This window comes from Globicephala melas, chromosome 19, assembly GCF_963455315.2.
Source record: "Globicephala melas chromosome 19, mGloMel1.2, whole genome shotgun sequence".
NCBI classification, from domain to species: Eukaryota; Metazoa; Chordata; class Mammalia; order Artiodactyla; family Delphinidae; genus Globicephala; species Globicephala melas.
In genome coordinates this window covers 7,084,491-7,104,413 of record NC_083332.1, presented here as the reverse complement: position 1 = coordinate 7,104,413, position 19,923 = coordinate 7,084,491, and the positions used below count along the sequence as shown (strand labels likewise).

The window sequence follows — 19,923 nt, the reverse complement described above, 5'->3', positions numbered from 1 at the left end:
ACACAGGAACGTCTTGGAGGAAAGTCCCTGGAAGGCTCTACTTCCTCTGGGGTTTGATAACTTCCCCCCAGATTCCATGGGCTGCCTCAGTGACCTTCCTGTTAGTCCTGTTGCTTTAACCAGCCAAAGCCAGCTACAGGAGGTCTCTATAGCCCCAGCCCAGACCACAGAGGACACTTAGTGCCACATCCACAGGAGAAGAAATCTGATTGGCCAGACTGGGGTAGATGTCCACTTCTGGTCCAGTCTTCTCTGGCTTAGGGGCAGGAGCTCCTAGTTAAGGCAGCCATCCAGTTGGTCAACAAAAATCGGTTGAGTGCCTGCTGTGAGTGGGGCACTGTTGTAGGTGCTGGGGATGGCCATGAACAAGACAGAACTTAGCCTTGTGAGCTCATGCAGTGGATGAGGGGTATATTCATTTCTTGTCAGTGCTGTGACAATGACCACAAAGTTAGTGGCTTAAATAAAACAATGCAAACATATTATCTTACAACTCTGGAGGTCAGAAGTCTGAAATGGGTCTCACTGAGCTAAAATTAAGGTGTCAGCAGGGGTTGGGAATTTGTCCCAAGGGCACTAGGGAGCCATAGAGGATCTGTGAGCAGAGGAGAGGTAGGCTTAGCTCTGGCTGAAAGACACTGTTGTAACCTAAGGTGACAGGTACAGTACTATAGCAGTGGCAGAAGCTCAGGGCACTCTGGGGGCCTGAAGAAGACACCTTTCCCAACTTGAGTGTGTGTGTGTGTCTGTGTATGAGGTGAAGGCGAGAGAGATGGCAGGAATCTTCCCAAGGCAGGTGACACTTCACTGAGTTTTTTTTTCCCCAGCCTTATTGGGGTATAATTGACAGTTAAAAGTTGTATATATTTCAGTTCTACAATGTTATTTCTTAAGGTGTGCAACATAATTTAACATACATATGCACTGTGAAATGATTACCACAATCAAGTTAATTAACACATCCATCACCTCACATACTTACCTTTTTTATTTGTGGTGAGAACACTGGAGATACACTCTCACGGGACTTCCCTGGTGGCGCAGTGGTTAAGACTCCGCCTGCGAATGTAGGGGTCATGGGTTCCAGCCCTGGTCTGGGAAGATCCCACATGCCGCAGAGCAACTAAGCCCGTGCATCACAACTACTGAGCCCACGTGCCACAACTACTGAGCCCGCATGCCTAGAGCCCGTGCTCCACAACAAGAGAAGCCACAGCAGTGAGAAGAAGCCCACGCACCGCAGCGAAGAGTAGCTCTCACTCGTCACAGCTAGAGAAAGCCCGCACGCAGCAATGAAGACCTAACACAGCCAAAAATAAATAAACTACTTAAAAAAAAAAATCCACTCAGCCACTTCCAAGTATACCATACAGTCTTATTAAATACAGTCACCATGCCATGCATTAGATCCTCAGAACTCACTCATAGCTAAAAGTTTGTCTTTTCTGACCAACAACTGTTTCCCTGACCTCCCAGCTGCTGGCAGCCACCATTTTACTCTCTGGGTCTATTAATTTGCCTTTTTTAGATTCCCCATATGTGACACCATACAGTATTAGTCTTTGACTAATTTCATTTAGCATAATGTCCTCCAGGTTAATGGCAGGTTTTCCTTCTTTTTGTGGCCAAATAATATTCCATTGTGTGTATATACACACATCTTCTTTATCCATTAGCCAATGGACACTTTTTTTGTTGTTCTTTTGTTCTTGGCCGCGCTGCGTGGCTTGTGGGTTCTTAGTTCCCAGACCAAGGATTGAACCCACGCCCTCGGCAGTGAAGGCAGTGAAAGCGTGGAGTCCTAACCACTGGACCACCAGGGAATTCCCTCTAGTTGTTATTTTGCTAGGGATCTTCACACCTTTTTCCATAGTGGCTGTACCAGTTTACATTCCTCCTCACCCTCTCTGACACTTATCTGTGTCTTTCTGATAATAGTCATCCTAATAGGTGTGTGAGGTGATACCTCATTGTGGTTCTGATTTGCATTTCCCTGGTGATTAGTGATTGCATTGGGTCTTGAAGGACAATGAGAACCTAATTAGGTTAGAAAAGTGGTGGTGGGAGAGCATCCCTGGCAGAAGAAACAGCCAGTGCGGCCTTTGCACATGCTGTTTCCAGAGGTGAGAAACAGCTTTGAGGGAACTAGTGGTTTCAGTCGTGGCCCCCAAAAGATAATGTCCTAACCCCGGAACCTATGAATGTAACCTTATTTGGGAAAAGTCTTTGCAGATGTAATTAAGTCAAGGATCTCGAGATATCCTGGGTTATCCAAGTAGACCCTACATCTAAATACAATTTCCCTTATAAGAGGCAGAAGAGGAGAAGACAGAAGAGGAAAAAGCCATGTGAAGTTGGAGACAGAAATTGAACTCAATTTCTAGCCTCCCTCCCCTTCCCTCGAGGTTGGAGGTGAGAGGTCGGTAAGTTAGACTTCTTCCTGTGCCTCCAAGCCCCAACCCTCTAATCACATGACTGGTTTTTCTGGTCCTGACCAGCCCCCATCCTGAGTCCCTCATTAGTGTAAACTCAGGTGTGGTCAGGGAGTGCCCCTCATCTATGAATAACAAAGACAAGCCTATCACCTGGAAGTTCCAAGGACTTAGAGTTTGTCTCCCAGGAAACAGCCGGAGACCAGATGCATTCTCCAATATACCACAAAAATGCCGGAAGGGGCCAGGATCCACTTGTTCATTCATTTAACAAATGTTGACCGAGCACTTGCCGTGAGCCACGCACAGTGCGTGGTCCTCCCAGAGCTGACGTCCTCATAGGGACAACTGACAATAAAGAAGAAAAGTAAACGGCAATGGTGTGTCAGAAGGTCATGAGTGGCGAGGGAGAGAGCAAAGCAGGGATGAGTGGGAGTGCTGGGAGGGGGGTGCAACTTGAAAAAGGGTGGTTGGGGAAGGCTTTGCCTTGTGTAGTTGAGCAAAGACCTGAATGAGATCAGGTTGAGCCATGTGGGTATCTGGGGGAAGGGCATTCCAGGCTGAGAGAACCACCAGTGCAAAGGCCCTGGGCCAGGAGCATGCCTGCCTTAGGCCAGCTTGGCTGGATTTGAGCGAGGAGGGAGGAGAGAGGAGACAGGGGACAGGGCCAGATCCTGCAGGTCTGTCTAGGCCACAGTGAGGACTTGGAATTTTGTGGCAGGTACGGGGTTGGGCGGTGGCATTGGAGCAGAGGAGGGACGTGAGGGGACTTAGGTCTTCACAGGCTCCCTCTGGCTGCATGTGGAGAACAGGCTGTGGCAGGTGAGGGCTGAGGCAGGGAAGCTGATAAGGTGAGTAGGGAACAGTGATATTCAGGCAGGTGATGGTGGTGGCAGTGGGAGTGATGAGAGGTGGTCGGATTCTGGATGCATTTTGATGGTCAGCCAACAACTTTGCTGACGGACTGGACTGTCAGCGGATAGTGAGAGGCAAACAGAGTCACAAGTCTCCTCCATGCCTTTGGGCCTGAACACCTGGAAGGATGGAGCTGTCACTTACCTCGATGTGGAAGGTGACTGGGGTTGGGGGCTGGGGCTGAGGTTTCAAGGCAAAGATGAAGGGCTCAGGGTGACCGCCTCCTGGCCCTGTGTGATTAGCTCTAGCTAGAGGCAGATCCATGTTGGAACCGCAGCTCCCCATTCACTCTGTACCCCCCCCAAAGGGAACAACCCAACCTCAGCCCGCTTGAGCGGGAGTCCCACTGAGGCGCCCTTTGCGGCGTCAGCTGCCACTGTCACCACCAGGTGGCGCCCCTTGCACCAGCCCGATTTCCCCCCCCCCAGCTCACTATCTCCCCCCAGTATTTCCTTTCACTTTCGATCTCTGGCTGTCACCCGGCGTGGCCCCTTCCACACCCAGCTGGGGCAAGCCTGGTGCGTGAGGAGAAAGGGGATCCTGGTCCCCGAAGGGCGGGGCCGGGATCCCCCTCTTGGGGCTGAGCGGAGAGGGGTGGGGGTCGGATTCCTGGGTCCCTGGCCCGGGGAGGGCTGCGGGCACCGGACGTCGGGGTTCTTAGAAGGAAAGATGAGGAGTTTTCACCATAACCGTGCTTCACGCAGGAAGCTCTATAGAGTAGGAGGCGGAAACTTAGCCACATCAAAGGACCGAGGGAGGGGCGGAGGGGCGGGGAGGGGGAGGGGCGGGGAGGTGAAGGGGCGGGAGGGGCGGGCAAGGAAGGGGCTGGGGTGCGGGGGTCTGAGACTCGCTCTTCTGTCCCTTCCAAGATCCGGCCACAGGCATGAGGGGCCCCGGGCCGAAATGATAGTGCTGGCGCCAGCCTGGAGCCCAACTGTGCGTATCCCTGGGGGTTAAGGTGGGGGAAAGGAAGAGCGGTGTCAGGATGGGCAGAGCTGAGAGGGGAGATGGACAGAGTTGGGGTGGACAGGATGTGGGGAGATGGACAGGGGTGGGGAAGATGGACAGAGTTGGGAGGAGATGGACAGAGTTGCGGGGAGATGGACAGGGGTGGGGAGAGATGGGTAAGGGTCGGGGGAAGAAACAGGGAGGTGGGTACAAATGGTAAAGCTGGGACCCAGATCTAGGGAGAAACAGGAGAGATGAGCATGGAGGGGCAGAGGGATGGACAGAGATGAGAAAATTCTGGGCAGAAGTGAGCAGAAGTGGAGAGAGATGGGTCGAGGTGGGGAGATGGGGGGCGAAACAGATGGGGCAGAGGAGGGTGAAAACTGGTCAGCGCCCGACCAGAGGCAGAAAGAGATACAGGAAAGATGGTCAGAGGTGGGCACACAGGAGCCAAGAGGAGGAGGAGCTGAGAAGTGGAAGAGCTGGAAAGGAGAAAGAGGGAAGAGAGAAAAGGGGCCGGAGGGGGCAGCCTCGACAAGGGAGGGGGCGGGGCGGGGCCAATGGAGGCCTCACCCCACGCCGCCCGCAGACCTCGCTGCTGCTGCTACTGCTGCTGCTCAGCCCCCGCCTCCGCGGGGCCCCGGACTGCTCCTTCCCCCACAGCCCCATCTCCTCCACCTTCACCAGCACCATCGGCAAGCTGGTGAGCGTCCCTGCTCCAAATCTGAGGCCCAGGTTCTGTCTCTAGGTCTGAGTTCCCCCTGTCTAGGTCTCGGTGGGTGGCTCCCTGTCTCCCCACTCTGGGTCCCCGGCTCCCCTCCCCCAAGTCCCTGCTCCCTTCTCTCTGGGTCCCTGTCCCCCTCTCTCCGGGTCCCCGCCCCCTCCGGGTCTCTGTACCCCTCTCTCTGGGTCCCCATCTCCCCACCCTGGGTCCCGCCCCCTTCTCTCTGGGCCACTGTCCCCCCGTCCCCAGGTCCCCATAGCTCTCTTTCCTCCTGTCTGCAGCCAGGCCTGACTTTGTTTTCTCCTGCAGTCTGACTACCTGCTTCAAGATTACCCAGTCACTGTTGCCTCCAACCTGCAGGACGTGAGTCACAGATGGGAGGGGCCCGGGATGGAGGTGGGAAGGAGAGATTCAAGACTCACCACCCCTCAGGGAGCCAGGCTAGTGTGCTGACCCGGCCCCCTTCTCCCCTGGGACCCTGGAGTCCCGGCCCCCAGCCCCACCAGTCTAAGCCCCCTGCCCCCTCCGTCCACGAGACCCAGAGCCTGGGTGGTCTCTCCCCAGGACGAGCTCTGTGGGGCTTTCTGGCGTCTGGTCCTGGCCCAGCGCTGGATGGGACGGCTCAAGACTGTGGCTGGGTCCCAGATGGGGAAACTGCTGGAGGCTGTCAACACCGAGATACACTTCGTCACCTCATGTGCCTTCCAGGTCAGCCCTGAACTTGGGGAACAAGTGAGGGGAGCGTGATGCTTTCCTAGGGATTGGAAGCAAAGGTCTGCTAGGACTTACTGGAGATTTCCTTTGACCTGATCAGCCTGAGGGAGGTGGAGCTGGAAGCCCAGTCCTGCTGGGGTCCCTCAGTGCTGGGAAGTGACAATTCTCTAAGTACTGGAGGATGGCCAGGGGTCTGAGCCCAATGCACCAATTCTAAGTTTGTTTCTCAGGCCCTGTTGAAGGATATTGCTAAGGGGTTCTCACCCCTAGCAACCCGGAGAAGGAGGGGATCTAAACTCCCTCCTGATCCAGGTCTGACCGCATTGCTAAGGAGGCTTCCCCCTAGCAACCTGGGGGAGCAAGGCTCCAAACTCTCTGTGAGACCCAGGGCTTGCCCTTGACCTGAGGTGACGCTAGGGGTGATGCCGTGGTGACGTCTCCCTCCCCTGCCCCCAGCCCCTCCCCAGCTGTCTTCGCTTCGTCCAGGCCAACATCTCCCACCTCCTGCAGGACACTTCCCAGCAGCTGGTGGCCTTGAAGCCCTGGATCACGCGGCGGAATTTCTCCAGGTGCCTGGAGCTGCAGTGTCAGCCGGGTAAAGGTGCCCAGCGCCCCATAGCCCACCGCCCCACCCCCTCCTCTCCCACCTTCACTAGGCCCTCACCCCTTCCACTCAGGGCTCCCCAGACCCCACCGTGTTCCTATGGGCTGTGTGACTTTGGGCCTGTCATCCCCCTCTGGGCCCCAGTTTACCCATCTCTGAGAAGGGATTAACCAATCCTGCCTGTTTCTCTAAGGTAGCTGTATGCCATAGAAATAGAATGAGAGTCACACATTTATGTGTAAATTTTCTTGTAGCCATGTTTAAAAAAAGTTAAAAAGAAAAAAGGTTAATTCACTTATTTTTCAGGATTCTTTTTTTTTTTTTTTTTTTGCGGTACGCGGGCCTCTCACTGCTGTGGCCTCTCCCATTGTGGAGCACAGGCTCCGGACATGCAGGCTCAGCGGCCATGGCTCACGGGCCCAGCCGCTCCGCGGCATGTGGGATCTTCCCAGACCGGGGCACGAACCCGTGTACCCTGCATCGGCAGGCGGACTCTCAACCACTGAGCCACCAGGGAAGCCCAGGATTCTTAATGTTTGTTATTTTTTAGCATATTATTGGTGGATTTATTTTTAAAACTTTTTTATGTTGGGATAATTACAGATTCAAAGGAAAGGAGCATAGAAACTGTACAGGGAGGTCCTGCACACCCTTCACCCAGCCTCCCCAGTGGTACCTTTTGCTTGGTGACATTAATTCTAGCACAATGTCAAAACCAGGAAATTGACATGGCTGCAATCCACAGAGTTTATTCAGAGTTTACCAGTTATATATGAGTGCATGCATGTGTATGTGTATTAGTTTGTTACAGCTGCTGTAACAAAGTACCACCAACCAGGTGATTGAAGCAGCAGCAGTTTATCTTCTTACAGTTGGGAAATTGAGGGGTCAGCAGGACCAGCTTCTTCCGAGGGCTGTGAGGGAAGGATCTGTTTCAGGTCTCTCTCCTTGGCTTCTAGATGGCCATTTTCATGTTCAGATGGCACTCTCCCCCTATGCATATCTCTGTGTCTAGATTTCCCCTTCTTATAAGGATACCAGTCATATTGTATTAGGGCCCACCATTAACAACCTCATTTTAACTTGATCACCTCTTTGCAGACCTGATCTCCAAATAAGGGCACATTCCGAGGTACTGTGGGTTAGGATTTCATCGTATGAATTTTGAGGGACACATTCAACCCCTAAAAGAGAGAGTGTGTGTGTGTATGTATGTGTATCTATGTAATTTTTTCACACATGTAGCTTTGTGTAACCACATGTGAGTTTGTGCAACTAGATCTCGTCCTAAAACTCCCATCCTAACCCCTGTCAGCCAGTAATCTGTTCTCTATAATGATGTTATTGAATTTATTATTATTATTATTTTTTTTTTTTTGGCTGTGCTGCATGGCTTGTGAGATCTTTGTTCCCCAACCAGGGATCAAAGCCATGCCACCTGCAGTGGAAGCGCATAGTCCTAACCACTGGACCGCCCGGGAATTCTGTGATGTTATTGAATTTATTTATTTATTTAGCGGAGCCTTAACCACTGGACCACCAGGGAAGTTCCTTGAATTTAATTCTCATAATTTTATAAATTTTAAAATAATATTTAAATCACAAATTTTGGGAGGGTGCACGCCCCGCAACTTGTGGGATTTTAGTTCCCTGATCAGGGATCGAACCACGGCCCTCGGCAGTGAGAGCTCAGAGTCCTAACCACTGGACTGCCAGGGAAGTCCCTAAACCAGAAATTTTACTAACTCTATATTTTTTATTTAACCCAATATATTTTAACCCAAAATAATATCATTTCAACACATAATCAATATTTTTAAAAATTACTTCATGAGGTATTTCACATCCTTTTTTCCCTACTAAGTCTTTAAGAAGTGGTGTGTATTTTACACGGACAGCACATCTCAGTTCAGATTGGCCGCAGGTCACATATTTATTCGCCACGTGAGGCAAGTGGCCGCCATATTGGATGGGCCAGCCCTAAAGTTTCAAAGTGGGGAATTCCCTAGAGGTCCAGTGGTTAGGACTCTGAGCTTTTGCCGCCAAGGGCACAGGTTCAGTCCCTGGTCAGGGAGCTAAGATCCTGCAAGCCACGCGGTGCGGCCAAAAAAAAAAAAGTTTCAAAGTGAAATAACTTTATTAGCATATGACGAGAGACCACGCCCTGTGAAAACTTAACTTGCTCAGTTTATTAAGGTTTCCTTTACGGCCAAGTATATAATCAGTTTTGTAACTGAACAAGGTCTTAGGAAAATAATAGTTTGTTTTGGTTTTTGGTACGATCAGGGTTGAATCAGTGTGTATATATTCTATCAACCTTATCTTGGTATTATTCAGAGACTTTCTGTCTTCGTTATATTTATCTACAAGATGTGTCAAGTTCTGAGAGGGATGGTTAAAAACCTCCCGCTCTAGGGACTTGCCTGGCGGTCCAATGGTTAGGACTCCATGCTTCCACTGCAGGGGGGCACAGGTTCCATCCCTGGTCAGATCCCGCAAGCTGTGCAGGGGGTGCACAGACACAAGAAAACCTCCCACTCTAATTATATTCTTCTCAGTTTCTTCCTGCATTTCCAATCATTTAGTCATTTATATATATTTTTTAATTTATTTATTTTTGGCTGCGTTGGGTCTTCATTGCTGCGCGCGGGCTTTCTCTAGTTGCGGCGAGCGGGAGCTACTCTTTGTTGCAGTGCGCGGGCTTCTCATTGCAGTGGCTTCTCCTGTTGCGGAGCACGGGCTCTAGGCGCATGGGCTTCAGTAGCTGTGGTGAGTGGGGTCAGTAGTTGTGGTGCATGGGCTTAGTTGCTCCGCGGCATGTGGGATCTTCCCGGACCAGGGATCGAAGCCATGTCCCCTGCATTGGCAGGCGGATTCTTAACCACTGTGCCACCAGAGAAGTCCTAGTCATTTATATTTAACGTTGTCATTTGTATTTACATGTATCACTAATCATTCATTCAACCAACCTTTATTAACCATCTCCCTGGCGCCTGGCATTGGAGACACAGCACAGAACAAGTTCAAGTCCATGTCCATGGGAGGCTGACCTGCTAATCAAGGAGACAGACGATAAACATGTAAACATATAATTAATCAGGAAAGTGAGTGTAATGAGACCCATGCAGGCAAATTAAAACAGGGTGATGGAATCATGGGCTGAGGTGGTTAGCTGGAAAGTCACTGAAAGTTGTGAAAAAGGGAACAGCCAGTGCAAAGGCCCTAAGGCAGAAACCTGCCTACCTGTTTAAGGAATCATGAGGAGGCCCCAGTGGCTGAGGCCAAGTAAGCAAAGGGGAGAAGGTGGGTGGTGAGGGTACAGAAGGAACAAAGGGGCCCAGATCAAGTGGGGCCTTGTGAGACATCATAGCTTCACACTTTGTATCTTTCATCGTTCTATTATCTGTCCATTCATCCACTCAGATATTTACTTTATGTAAATTAAACTATTAGTTAGTAAGCACTAAGTAGTAGGTTCTGGCAATAAGCCTCCTGTCACCCTCGTGTAGCTCATAGACTATTGGGGGAAGAAGACAAATAAGCAAATCGATACATAAGCACTAGACACACATTTGTCCCTTTATAAAATAAAATGTAGGGAATTCCCTGGAGGTCCACTGGTTAGGACTTCCACACTTCCACTGGCAGAGGCCTGGGTTTGATCCCTGGTCGGGGAACTAAAATCCCACATGCCGTGTGGGCAAAAAGAAAAAAAAAGTACAATGATATATTTGAAATAAAAAGTTATTAATGGCTTTAAAAAATAAATAAAATTCAACCTTACTACATGCTAGACACTGTTCTAAGCACTTTCGGTATAGTCATGCATTTAATCTTTGTGACAACCTTATGAAGTCGATACAATAATTATCCCCATTTTATGGATGAGGCGACTGAGGCCCAGAGAAGTGAGCAGCCCACCTGAGGTCACACAGCAGGACCAGGCAGGCCTTTTTTTCCTTCCCTGGCCTGCCCCTTCTTCTCAGTCACCCAGCCTCCTCTCTCCTGGCAGACTCCTCCACCCTGCTGCCCCCAAGGAGTCCTGGGGCCTTGGGGGCCACATCCCTGCCGGCCCCACAGGCCCCTCTTCTGCTTCTCTTGCTGCTGCTCCTGCTGCCCGTGGCCCTCCTGCTGCTGGCCGCTGCCTGGTGCCTGCACTGGCGAAGGAAGAGACAGAGGATGCCTTACCCTGGGGAGCGGGTGAGCCAGTGGGGTGGGCAGAGGGCGTGGCCGGAGTCAGCTGATCCTTTGGGGGCCATAGGTGCCCTGCCTAGAGCACTGACTCCTCATCAACCTGAGGACCCTGGACTTGGTGTTGGCGTGGGTGGCATGTGTGGTGGGGGCCGGGTGGGGAACTTGAGTAGGGAAGGGGTGGGTCAGTCCGCATGCAAGAAGACCCTTCTGGGGCCATGGAGGGGGACAGACTGGAACAGACAGCAGACTGGAGGCCAAAGAGGAGGCTGCTGGGCGAGGGTTCAGGGAGAGAGGACAAGGCCTGAGCCAGGGCCGGACCATGGGGACGGAGAGGAGGGGACGGGCAGAGTCAGGGGTCAGGGATCATCGGGAGGGATGGGGCTGGAGACTGACAGGCTTGGTGGGGGGTGCGAGGAAGGAGGAAGGGGAGGTGGCGCAAGCAGAGGACGCTGGGTCTGGCCCAGTGGGGAACCTGGGGGGAAGAGGGAGATTCGGGAAAGACAGTGAGCTCAGTGGGGACCTGCAAGCATGAGGACACCGCCCACCCCGACCTCCAGGGAGGTATACAGGAGTCTACAAGCCAGGAGAGAGCGGCCTCCTGGAGCAGGCAGAGGGGACCACCTCTGCAAAGCCCTCCTGGTGTGAAAAAGGTCAGAGGGATCTAACAAGAAACATCTGGCGTCAATGGCTCACACGTAGAGTGCCTCAGTGTCTCAGGTCTTGCGCTGGAGCTTCCTACAGATTAAGTCACTTAATTGAGAAGCTGGTGCCATTATTATCCCCATTTCACAGAGGCGGAAACCAAGGCCCAGAGAGGTAAGTCATTTGCCAAAAGGCACACAGCTCGTGAGTGACAGAGCCAAGATTTGACTCTGGGCCTTCTGATTCCGGCTTCTGTGCCTTTCACTCTTTTGCCTCAGTTTCCTTATCTGTACAAAATACTCTAATAATAATCCTTCTACCATAGAGTTGTTGAGAGGTTAAGGGAAGTGACCACAAAAAACCCTTTGAGCAATGCTGTCCAAGGAAATAGAATATAAGCCACACCACACATGTGATTTTAAATTTTCTAGTAGCTGAATCTTTTTTTAAAGTAAAAATAAGCAGGTCAGTATAAAGAATATATTTTAGGGAATCCCCTGGTTGTCCAGTGGTTAGGACTCTATGCTTCCACTGCAGGGGGCACGGGTTTGATTCTTGGTTGGGGAACTAATATCCCGTAAGCCCAGTGGCGTGGTCAAAAAAAAAAGAATATATTTTATTTCACCCTGTGTATCCAAAATGTTGTCATCTCAACATGTAATCAATACTTTAAAAAACTATCAATGAGATATTTTTACATTCTTTTTTTCATACCAGGACTTCAGAATGTAGTGTGTATGCACCACTCACAGCACATCTCAATGCATATGCGAAATTATCAGAAATATTTGATCAGTATTTAGATTCCATGAAATTTACAGTTGCATAAGTAGATTCGTATACTCAAGTTCTTTGAAACCTACAGAAGTTTTCCAATAACTAGATCATGGAACAATTTCTAAATTAAATGATCTTTCATGTCAGCATTTGTTTGGGGGAGTACTTTTTTTTTTTTTTGGCTGCATTGGGTCTTCGTTGCTATGCACGGGCTTTCTCTAGTTGTGGTGAGCAGGGGCTACTCTTTGTTGTGGTGCTGTGGTGCGAGGTCTTCTCATTGCAGAACACAGGCTCTAGAGTGCAGGCTCAGTACTTGTAGTGCGCGAGCTTAATAGCTTTGCAGCATATGGGATCTTCCCAGACCAGGGCTCGAACCCTTTCCCCTGCATTGGCAGGCGGACTCCTAACCACTGCGCCACCAGGGAAGTCCCGGGCAGTACTTTTTATTACAATTCTTTTTGAGATACAATTTTTTTTTTTTTTTTGGCCACGCCTCGCTGCATGCAGGAGCTTCCCTGACCAGGAATTGAACCTGTGCCCCCTGCAGTGGAAGCTCAGAGTTTTAACCACTGGACCGCCAGGGAAGTCTGAGATACAACTTTTTTTTTTTTTAAACACATTTTCTATCTTTTTTTTTTTAAGTCTTTATTGAATTTGTTACAATATTGCTTCTGTTTTACGTTTTGGTTTTTTGGCCGCGAGGCATGTGGGATCTTAGCTCCCCGACCAGAGACCAGGGACCAGGGATCAGGGATCGAACCCACATGCACTGCATTGGAAGGTGAAGTCTTAATCACTGGACCACCAGGGAAGTCCCCGAGATACAATTTTCAATTGAGAAGTTTTCCTGCTACCCTTGTCCCTGTTCACACCCTGTTTTCCCACTCTCCCAATAACCACACTATTAGTTTAAGTTTAAATTAGGTAAAATGAAAAACTCAGTGTCTCAGTTTTGCTGGCCACATTTAGAGTGCACAGTATTCACATGTGGCTGGTATCACAGCTGTCCTGGAGAGCGCAGATCTCTCATGGTTGCGGAGAGTTAGTTCTCTTGGCCAGCGATGCCCAAACACACAGTGAGCATTCAGGGTGAATGGAGTTGTTTTTGGCATTGAGACTGTGCCAAGCCCTGAGCTTGTTGCTTTCCTCTCCTCTGTCCACGGAGCCTCAAACAGCCCAGTGAGTCATCTATCATCCCATTTTACAGAGGAGGACACTGAGGCCCAGAGAGAGGAGTCACCTGCCCGAGGACACAGAGTCGGAACTTGGAGGAAGTCAGCTAGAAACTGGTCCTTTCCTTGGCCACATTGCTCCTGTCACTGTCTCCCCAGGATGGAGGCAACGCCAGCACCCAGCAGCAGCCCCGGCCTCACCCTCCCCACTCTGTACAAAGCCCTTGTCCCCAGGAAATTGTATATAAATCATCCTTTTCTACCAGCTCTGGCCAGGCCTGTCTGTGGATGGGACAGGGTGAGTGGATGGGGCAGTTTGGGTTTGGGTCTTGGTTTTTCAGTTAATGCAGTGTTTCATTCAATACCTATTCTCTGAGGCCTCCTGGGCCCCAGGGCCAGTGCAGGTCAGGGCTGGGACCCACACGTGAGTGAGAACCAGCCCCACCCTCTCAGGGTTCCTGGTCCATGGGGGAGAAGACAGGGGCCCCAGAGAGCCCCAGTACAGGATGACACACGCTCTAATGGAGGTAGCATAGGCACTGTGGGAGCCCCGAGGATGTACCTGAGCCAGCCTGAGATAACAGGGAAGCTCTTGAGAGAGAAGGACTCAAGCCAGATTTTAGAAGGTGGGGGTGGAGGGAAGGGCATCCCAGTCAAGGGGAACCGCCAAAGCAAAGGCTTTGTCCAGAAACCCAAGAAAGTGAGAAGCTCCTTTGGGGAACACTCAGGCATCTATAAGTCATTCCTTCATGCGTTAGATCTCATGGGGAAGACTATCTCCACCTTTTTGACAGGTGAGGACACTGAGGCCCATACACGGCCAGGGATTTAGCCAGATCACAAGGAAGCCGGACAGGCACCGGAATCCAGATCTCTAAGCCTAGACTGAGCGCAAAAGAGCATGCCTCGTAGCCCGCTGTGGGCCTACACGTATTATCGCTTTAGGGGGTAAGAGCGCTTCTCCTCCAGCCTTCTCGCCCCCGTCCCACCGCAAACACAGCGGACAACTCGCGCGAGGATTACCAGCCCCTCCTAAATACGGCAACGGAGGCTGAACAGCCCCGCCCCCGCAGAGCCCCCTCCTACCCCACGTGATCTCGCCCGGCACAGCCATGGCCGCCTAGGTTCGATAGAAACGATACTGATTGGACAGTCAAAAGACGACCCGCCTTCCAGTGGGCCTTTCTGCGCACGCGCACGGCACTCTGGCCCGTGAAAAGACGGAAAGCGGCCGTGTTGCGTCACTTCCTCCGCCCCTGTTTCAAGGGATAAGAAACCCTGCGGTTAAGGTTCCTTCTTTCCCAGGCGGCTGCCGAAGATGGCGGAGGGGCAGGTATAGGCTCTGCGCGGGCCGGGGCGGTGTGGGGCCGGGGTGGGGTCGAGACCGGACCGGGGTTGGATCTCTTTTCTCTCGTAAGTGTACTGTGGAACTTAAGATCGATAACTGAGCAAAACAGAAAGCTTTCGGGGTAAGAGGAACCCAAAACGGGAATATAAAGCGGTTTTTACGCTCTGGGCTGGCTAGAATGCGGTATCATTTTTCCCCCAGGGGGCAGTGATCGGGGCTTCCAGCACAAGAAAAGTTATTTTAAAACTAGGCCTGATTTACCTTGATCTTGGCCGGGTCTTGGCCGAATTGGGCCCGTGTGTCCTCAGCGGTGGGGAAGCACGCGGAAGGCAGCTGCGCGGCCAGGGGACGAAGAGAAGCCGAGGATTGGTCAAAATGGAGGGTACTTTCGCCCTGCCCAAAGCGCGGGTTGTTTCGGCCTCATGGGAGTGCGTATTAGGGGTCTCCTGCAGCTGTGGGTATTTTAGCGCGAAATCTTTGCAGCGGGTCGAGAGAGCTCCTGCCTACAGGGCATGCAGGCGCGAGTTGCTCTTTTCCTTTCTCCTGGGGGTCGAGGAACTCTTTAAAGGTCTGCTGGTGCTGGAAACAGGATTGTAATGAAATGTTTACAGCAGTGGGATATCCTTTGTTCTTAACGATCTGGAGGTCCTCAAGGACGGCAGCAGAAACTTAATTCTGACTTGGCCCAGTCTTCTTTGGTAACCAATTAGATATAAAGGAGGGGATGGCTCTGGAAGGGGTGTACCTGTGATGGGTCTATGGTTCTGGAAGGAAAACCACGTTTGGGGCCAGGCAGGTGGTAGAGTTCTCCGAACCTGTGTCCCTGCATTTACGGCTCCTGGTATAGTTTGCCTTGTATTCTGTGTAATTCAGCTCATTTAGTGTTTCTGAGGCAGATATTGGAGATTTGGAGGGTTTTGACCAAAGTCACATTGTCAGGAAGTCTGGTTTTAGATTCTGTAGCCTTTTACACCGGCTTCCAACAATCACAACATGTATAGGAAGCCCTTGGTAAAGAGTTGGGACTTTCACTCTTGACAAGAAGTTGAGGATTGGCGTTTGAGCAGTTCGCGGGAGGATGCAAATCTAGTCAGTACCAGAGCCAGCCAGGGCTTTTGACTACCCTTCCTAGTTTCATCTGCTCTGAACCTTCATGCTAGAAAAACATCTTTGAGACCAGGACAGAATCAGATTCTGTCGAGATTCTAAGGTTTGTATCCAGATCACAGGTTCTTCTGCCTGGAGGATCAGTATTGCCAGTCTGGATTCAGATGGTAGCTCATTCGCTGACTGTCAGGCATAATCTGGGCATAAAGATTCTTGCCCTTCAAGCAGCTGAGATGTGAGGGGAGTCCTTGGGTATCTTATCCCACTCACTGAAATCCTGAGTCATTTGCTCTCTTGGCCTTCTCTGTATAGTGAGGCTTAGTTCCTAGTTCCTGTGTCTCTTACTTGGTTAGCAGGCACCCTGGGAGGTAGGTGAAATGATCAAGTAGGGAGGAATGATTGTTTGAGGTGGGGAGTCAAAGCTGTGGGTGCCTCTGAGCCCTCTCAACCTATCTCCAACAGGTCCTGGTTCTCGATGGCCGAGGCCATCTCCTGGGCCGTCTGGCGGCCATCGTGGCTAAGCAGGTGCTTCTGGGTAAGTCTGCCCCCTGCCCACAGCTTCCCCAGACATGAGCCTCGAGGTCAGTGATGAGCAAAAATCACCATCTTTCGTTTGAGTCTGACGACCATGAGATCAACCCCATGCACCGCTCTGAGACCTGCCAGGCTCCTCCCCTCCTAGGTTGGGGGCTCTGGGCTCTGTCAGACTAACAAATTGAACTTAAGCACGAGTCCAGCTCCGCCGATTGCTGCTCTGTGACACGGGGCAGGAGACTCCGTGCCTGCCTTGTTCATTGTGGTCGGTTTGAGACGGAAGGAGCCTCCTTTCTGGGTCCTTAGCAGTAATTGGGCCTGCTTCCTAACCTTTGACCTCCTTGATTGTCTCATTTTCCATTCCCTCTAGGTCGAAAGGTGGTGGTTGTGCGCTGTGAGGGCATCAACATTTCTGGCAATTTCTATAGAAACAAGTGTGAGTGAGGGCCTGGGAGGAGGGCTGGAGAGGGTGGACCTCTGTGGGGCTCACACTTCACGGGCTCCTAAACAGTCCCACCAGCGGGGGGAGGTCCTAGTCTGAGTTCCCGAACACGCCCTCGGAAGAAAGGTTGTGTGCTGCGTTGGAAGGAGTTACCATCTGCCTGAGGACTCTTGAGGCCTCACACACTCTCTCCTCTTGCCAGTGAAGTACCTGGCATTCCTCCGCAAGCGGATGAACACCAACCCCTCCCGTGGCCCCTACCACTTCCGAGCCCCCAGCCGCATCTTCTGGCGGACAGTGCGAGGTGAGCTGGGCCTGAGGACCACAGGGGCTGATGGGGCGGGTGGCCGGTGATGAAGACTTTTCCCACTCTTGTTCGAGTTTCCCAACCATGAGATGACTCCACATGCACTACCATCTGAGGCCGCCTGCCTGCCCGCCCGCCCAGGTGGGGCAGCGGGGTCCTCACATGCCCCGCTGAGCAGGTCTGTTGTCCTCTGCCCACAGGCATGCTGCCCCACAAGACCAAGCGAGGCCAGGCCGCTCTGGACCGCCTCAAGGTGTTTGATGGGATCCCGCCACCCTATGACAAGGTGAGCAAGACCCATCTCCCTCAGCAGCATCTTTGTGTCTGGTGTCTGTGATGTTCTGCAGTTACCTACATTGTTTGATCCTCGTGAAAACAGCACTGGCTGAGACGCCAGCCCCAGCCAGCCTTCTTCCCTGTCTGTCCCTCACTCCAGGTCTCTAAGTCCCTCTTCTTCTCTAACAGAAAAAGCGGATGGTGGTTCCTGCCGCCCTTAAGGTTGTGCGTCTGAAGCCTACACGGAAGGTGAGTTCCGGGGTCTGCTGAGTGATGCCTTGGGGTCCCAGGCTTCCTGGGGGGTGCACCTAGGGCCCTAAGACTGGCAGATGATGGTTTTTTCTCACGATGGTCTGCGGATGCCACTGTGGGCAGTGCCGATAATGCCAATGGCTCAGCTGATGCCAGGAGGAGCAGAGAGCCCTGCCAGGGGTAGCCGTGTCTCTTGAGCATGGGCTTGCTGAAAAGTTGTATGGCTAGACTGGGATCTTCTAGGACCGGATGTCAGCTCCCTTCCCCTAGTCACCCTGGCCTCGTCTTCTTACAGCTTCATTTCTCCCTCTCCCCCCCCAGTTTGCCTACCTAGGGCGCCTGGCTCATGAGGTTGGCTGGAAGTACCAGGCAGTAACGGCTACACTGGAGGAGAAGAGAAAGGAGAAGGCCAAGATCCACTACCGGAAAAAGAAGCAGCTCATGGTGAGGGTGGGGCTGTGGCTGGAGGGGCACCACGTTTTCTGGGGCAGGGTCTGGGAGCTGATTACTCTTAACTTGGGTCTTAGTTGTGCCCTCAGAAGGCTCTGCCTAAGGCCCAGTGTGGGTGGCCCCCTGGGATAAGGGCAGTCCTAGGGAGCAGCCACTAACCGCCACCTGTCACCTTGACCCCACAGAGGCTACGGAAGCAGGCCGAAAAGAACATAGAGAAGAAAATCGACCGATTCACAGAGGTCCTCAAGACCCATGGATTCTTAGTCTGAGCCCAATAAAATTGACTGTTTCTTCTTCATGCTTGGCCTGGCCTGCCCTTCCTCCATCGCCACCCTAGGATGTGGGGGACCCCAGGGGCTGCCATCCAGGTGCCACAGGCAGCCTGGGGCTTAGAAGACTGGGTATAGCAAAGGCGCCTTAGCCACTGCTGTTTAAGAAAGGCCTTTTTAAAAGCGTAGACATTTGTAAGGGCTGTGCAGGCAGAATTTGCCTGTGACCTATTCATTCATGAGAGTTTTAGGACATGGACAGTTCGAACAACCAGTGCTGTTGCAATACTGGCAAAAGTGAGTTGGAAGACCTAATTGGAAGGGCCACTCACATCGCTTACAGGGAGTCTGTTTAAGCTTCCCACATGGTCAGGTACTATACTCTGCAGCTGTTAGGATGTGAGAGAATGCTTGGGCAGCACGAGTCTGGGGTTCTAAAAGGTGTTTATGGGGCTTCCCTGGTGGCGCAGAGGTTGAGAGTCCGCCTGCCGATGCAGGGGACGCGGGTTCGTGCCCCGGGCTGGGCCCGTGAGCCATGGCCGCTGAGCCTGCACGTCTGGAGCCTGTGCTCCCCAACAGGAGAGGCCACAACAGTGAGAGGTCCGTGTACCGCCAAAAAAAAAAAAAAAAACTTCTAAAAGGTGTTACGGAAGGGAAGTACGGCCCAAGGGGTCACAGGCATTGCCCTTGTGTCTTCTCTATATTTTGTGATCCAAAACTAATAAATTATTTTTAAAGAAGTTTGGCGTCTTTGCAGTGTGTGTCTGCCATAGAGGCAGGCCCAGGGGAGCAAGGCCCTCGGCGGATGGGAGGCTTTGAAGAATAAAACTGGCTGTGCTCTTTCTGCAGATGATGGATTAGAAACTGCCTTTCGTGGAGGAGTTGGCCTTTGTAGAGACTGACATGCCAAGGAATTTGAGGTGCCTATGAGATGGGTATTTACGACCTGTAGAGCCTGGTGTTGCCCAGTTTGCATAAAGTTGTCTTCCCTAATTCAGCTGCAAAGTATGGAATTGCCACCATTCTCTAAAACTGGTTCCTCGCTGTGGGGCATGTGGTCTCTTCCAGTCTGCCACGCCAGGCCACGCTTAATGTGAAGAAATGGACAAGAAAAACACTTTGTAAATGGTGGTTAGGCATTAGAGAAAGTGGGATTTGAAAGCTCTTGGTGCTTTGTAAGATTAAAACTAGGCTGGTTAGATCTGCCAGGGTGAGTCCCTGAAAGGGTAAACATTAGGGTACCCAGCCCTGGACAGTCACCTTTGGTCACCTCTCAATACTTGACCCAGGTGGGCCCCCATCCCCATCTTACTGATGAGAGTTATATGCAGTCAGCAGTGTCAGCCAGGATGACACTCAGGGGTCTCGTGTGACGAAGGTACGCACATCTGTACCGGGAAGAAAGCTAGATTTGTGCTGCCCTTGGGACTGGTAGGCAATACTTGCTAGTTGGTTCACGGGGCAGATCCTAACTTGGTGCACTGTGCCGTTCTCTCTTGCTTAATCTCCAAAATGTCTAATATACCACAGTGGCTTAAATTTTCTCTAAGAAAATCATTTTGCAAGTGGGTGCCCTACCCCTCCTGGGGCTCCTGCTCACCAGCAGAGCTGCCTACAGAAGCAACTGAAAACCAGAGTTTAAGTCTTAAGTTTAACAGGACTGCATGTAAAAGCACAATATAATCCCCTGGAAACCACAATCCCTTATATTTGGCTTAAAAATGTAAAACTTGCCACTTCTAAAGACACCCACCATTAAAGAGATGAAGACAGGTCAGACTGGGAGAAGTTATTTGCATATCATCTCTTGCAG

General features: G+C 51.6%; 2 protein-coding genes and 4 non-coding genes across 14 annotated transcripts; all 6 read left to right on the top strand.

Annotated features, from left to right (window-relative positions):
- The first annotated feature begins 1,629 nt into the window (after positions 1–1,629).
- FLT3LG (fms related receptor tyrosine kinase 3 ligand) lies at positions 1,630–14,159 on the top strand. 9 transcript variants are annotated; one of them, XM_070044144.1, is made up of 8 exons: positions 1,630–2,423; positions 4,217–4,283; positions 4,885–4,998; positions 5,329–5,382; positions 5,584–5,727; positions 6,190–6,334; positions 10,350–10,537; positions 13,158–14,158. In XM_070044144.1, exons 2-8 carry the CDS (start codon positions 4,251–4,253, stop codon positions 13,368–13,370), a joined length of 891 nt encoding a protein of 296 aa, XP_069900245.1. In that variant the 5' UTR covers positions 1,630–2,423; positions 4,217–4,250; the 3' UTR covers positions 13,371–14,158. The 9 variants fall into 9 exon arrangements, 7 of the variants coding, with proteins under 7 accessions (XP_069900245.1, XP_060144590.1, XP_030729417.1 ...); XR_009559914.1 differs by lacking the exons at positions 1,630–2,423; positions 13,158–14,158 and adding exons at positions 3,775–3,865; positions 7,439–9,417 and having other exon boundaries at positions 6,190–6,328; positions 10,350–10,490; XR_009559913.1 differs by lacking the exons at positions 1,630–2,423; positions 13,158–14,158 and adding exons at positions 3,775–3,865; positions 7,439–9,441 and having other exon boundaries at positions 6,190–6,328; positions 10,350–10,477.
- A 209-nt stretch (positions 14,160–14,368) lies between these two features.
- RPL13A (ribosomal protein L13a) lies at positions 14,369–18,139 on the top strand. The gene is made up of 8 exons (XM_030873562.2): positions 14,369–14,455; positions 16,040–16,112; positions 16,482–16,547; positions 16,756–16,857; positions 17,061–17,146; positions 17,326–17,385; positions 17,710–17,832; positions 18,024–18,139. Exons 1-8 carry the CDS (start codon positions 14,441–14,443, stop codon positions 18,108–18,110), a joined length of 612 nt encoding a protein of 203 aa, XP_030729422.1. The 5' UTR covers positions 14,369–14,440; the 3' UTR covers positions 18,111–18,139.
- Positions 16,156–16,239, top strand: LOC115862709 (small nucleolar RNA Z195/SNORD33/SNORD32 family). The gene has a single exon (XR_004043194.1). It is a non-coding gene; the product is annotated as a small nucleolar RNA Z195/SNORD33/SNORD32 family (small nucleolar RNA).
- Positions 16,897–16,981, top strand: LOC115862708 (small nucleolar RNA Z195/SNORD33/SNORD32 family). The gene has a single exon (XR_004043193.1). It is a non-coding gene; the product is annotated as a small nucleolar RNA Z195/SNORD33/SNORD32 family (small nucleolar RNA).
- LOC115862710 (small nucleolar RNA SNORD34) lies at positions 17,186–17,256 on the top strand. The gene has a single exon (XR_004043195.1). It is a non-coding gene; the product is annotated as a small nucleolar RNA SNORD34 (small nucleolar RNA).
- Positions 17,461–17,547, top strand: LOC115862713 (small nucleolar RNA SNORD35). Its single transcript, XR_004043197.1, has one exon. It is a non-coding gene; the product is annotated as a small nucleolar RNA SNORD35 (small nucleolar RNA).
- Positions 18,140–19,923: the final 1,784 nt, after the last annotated feature.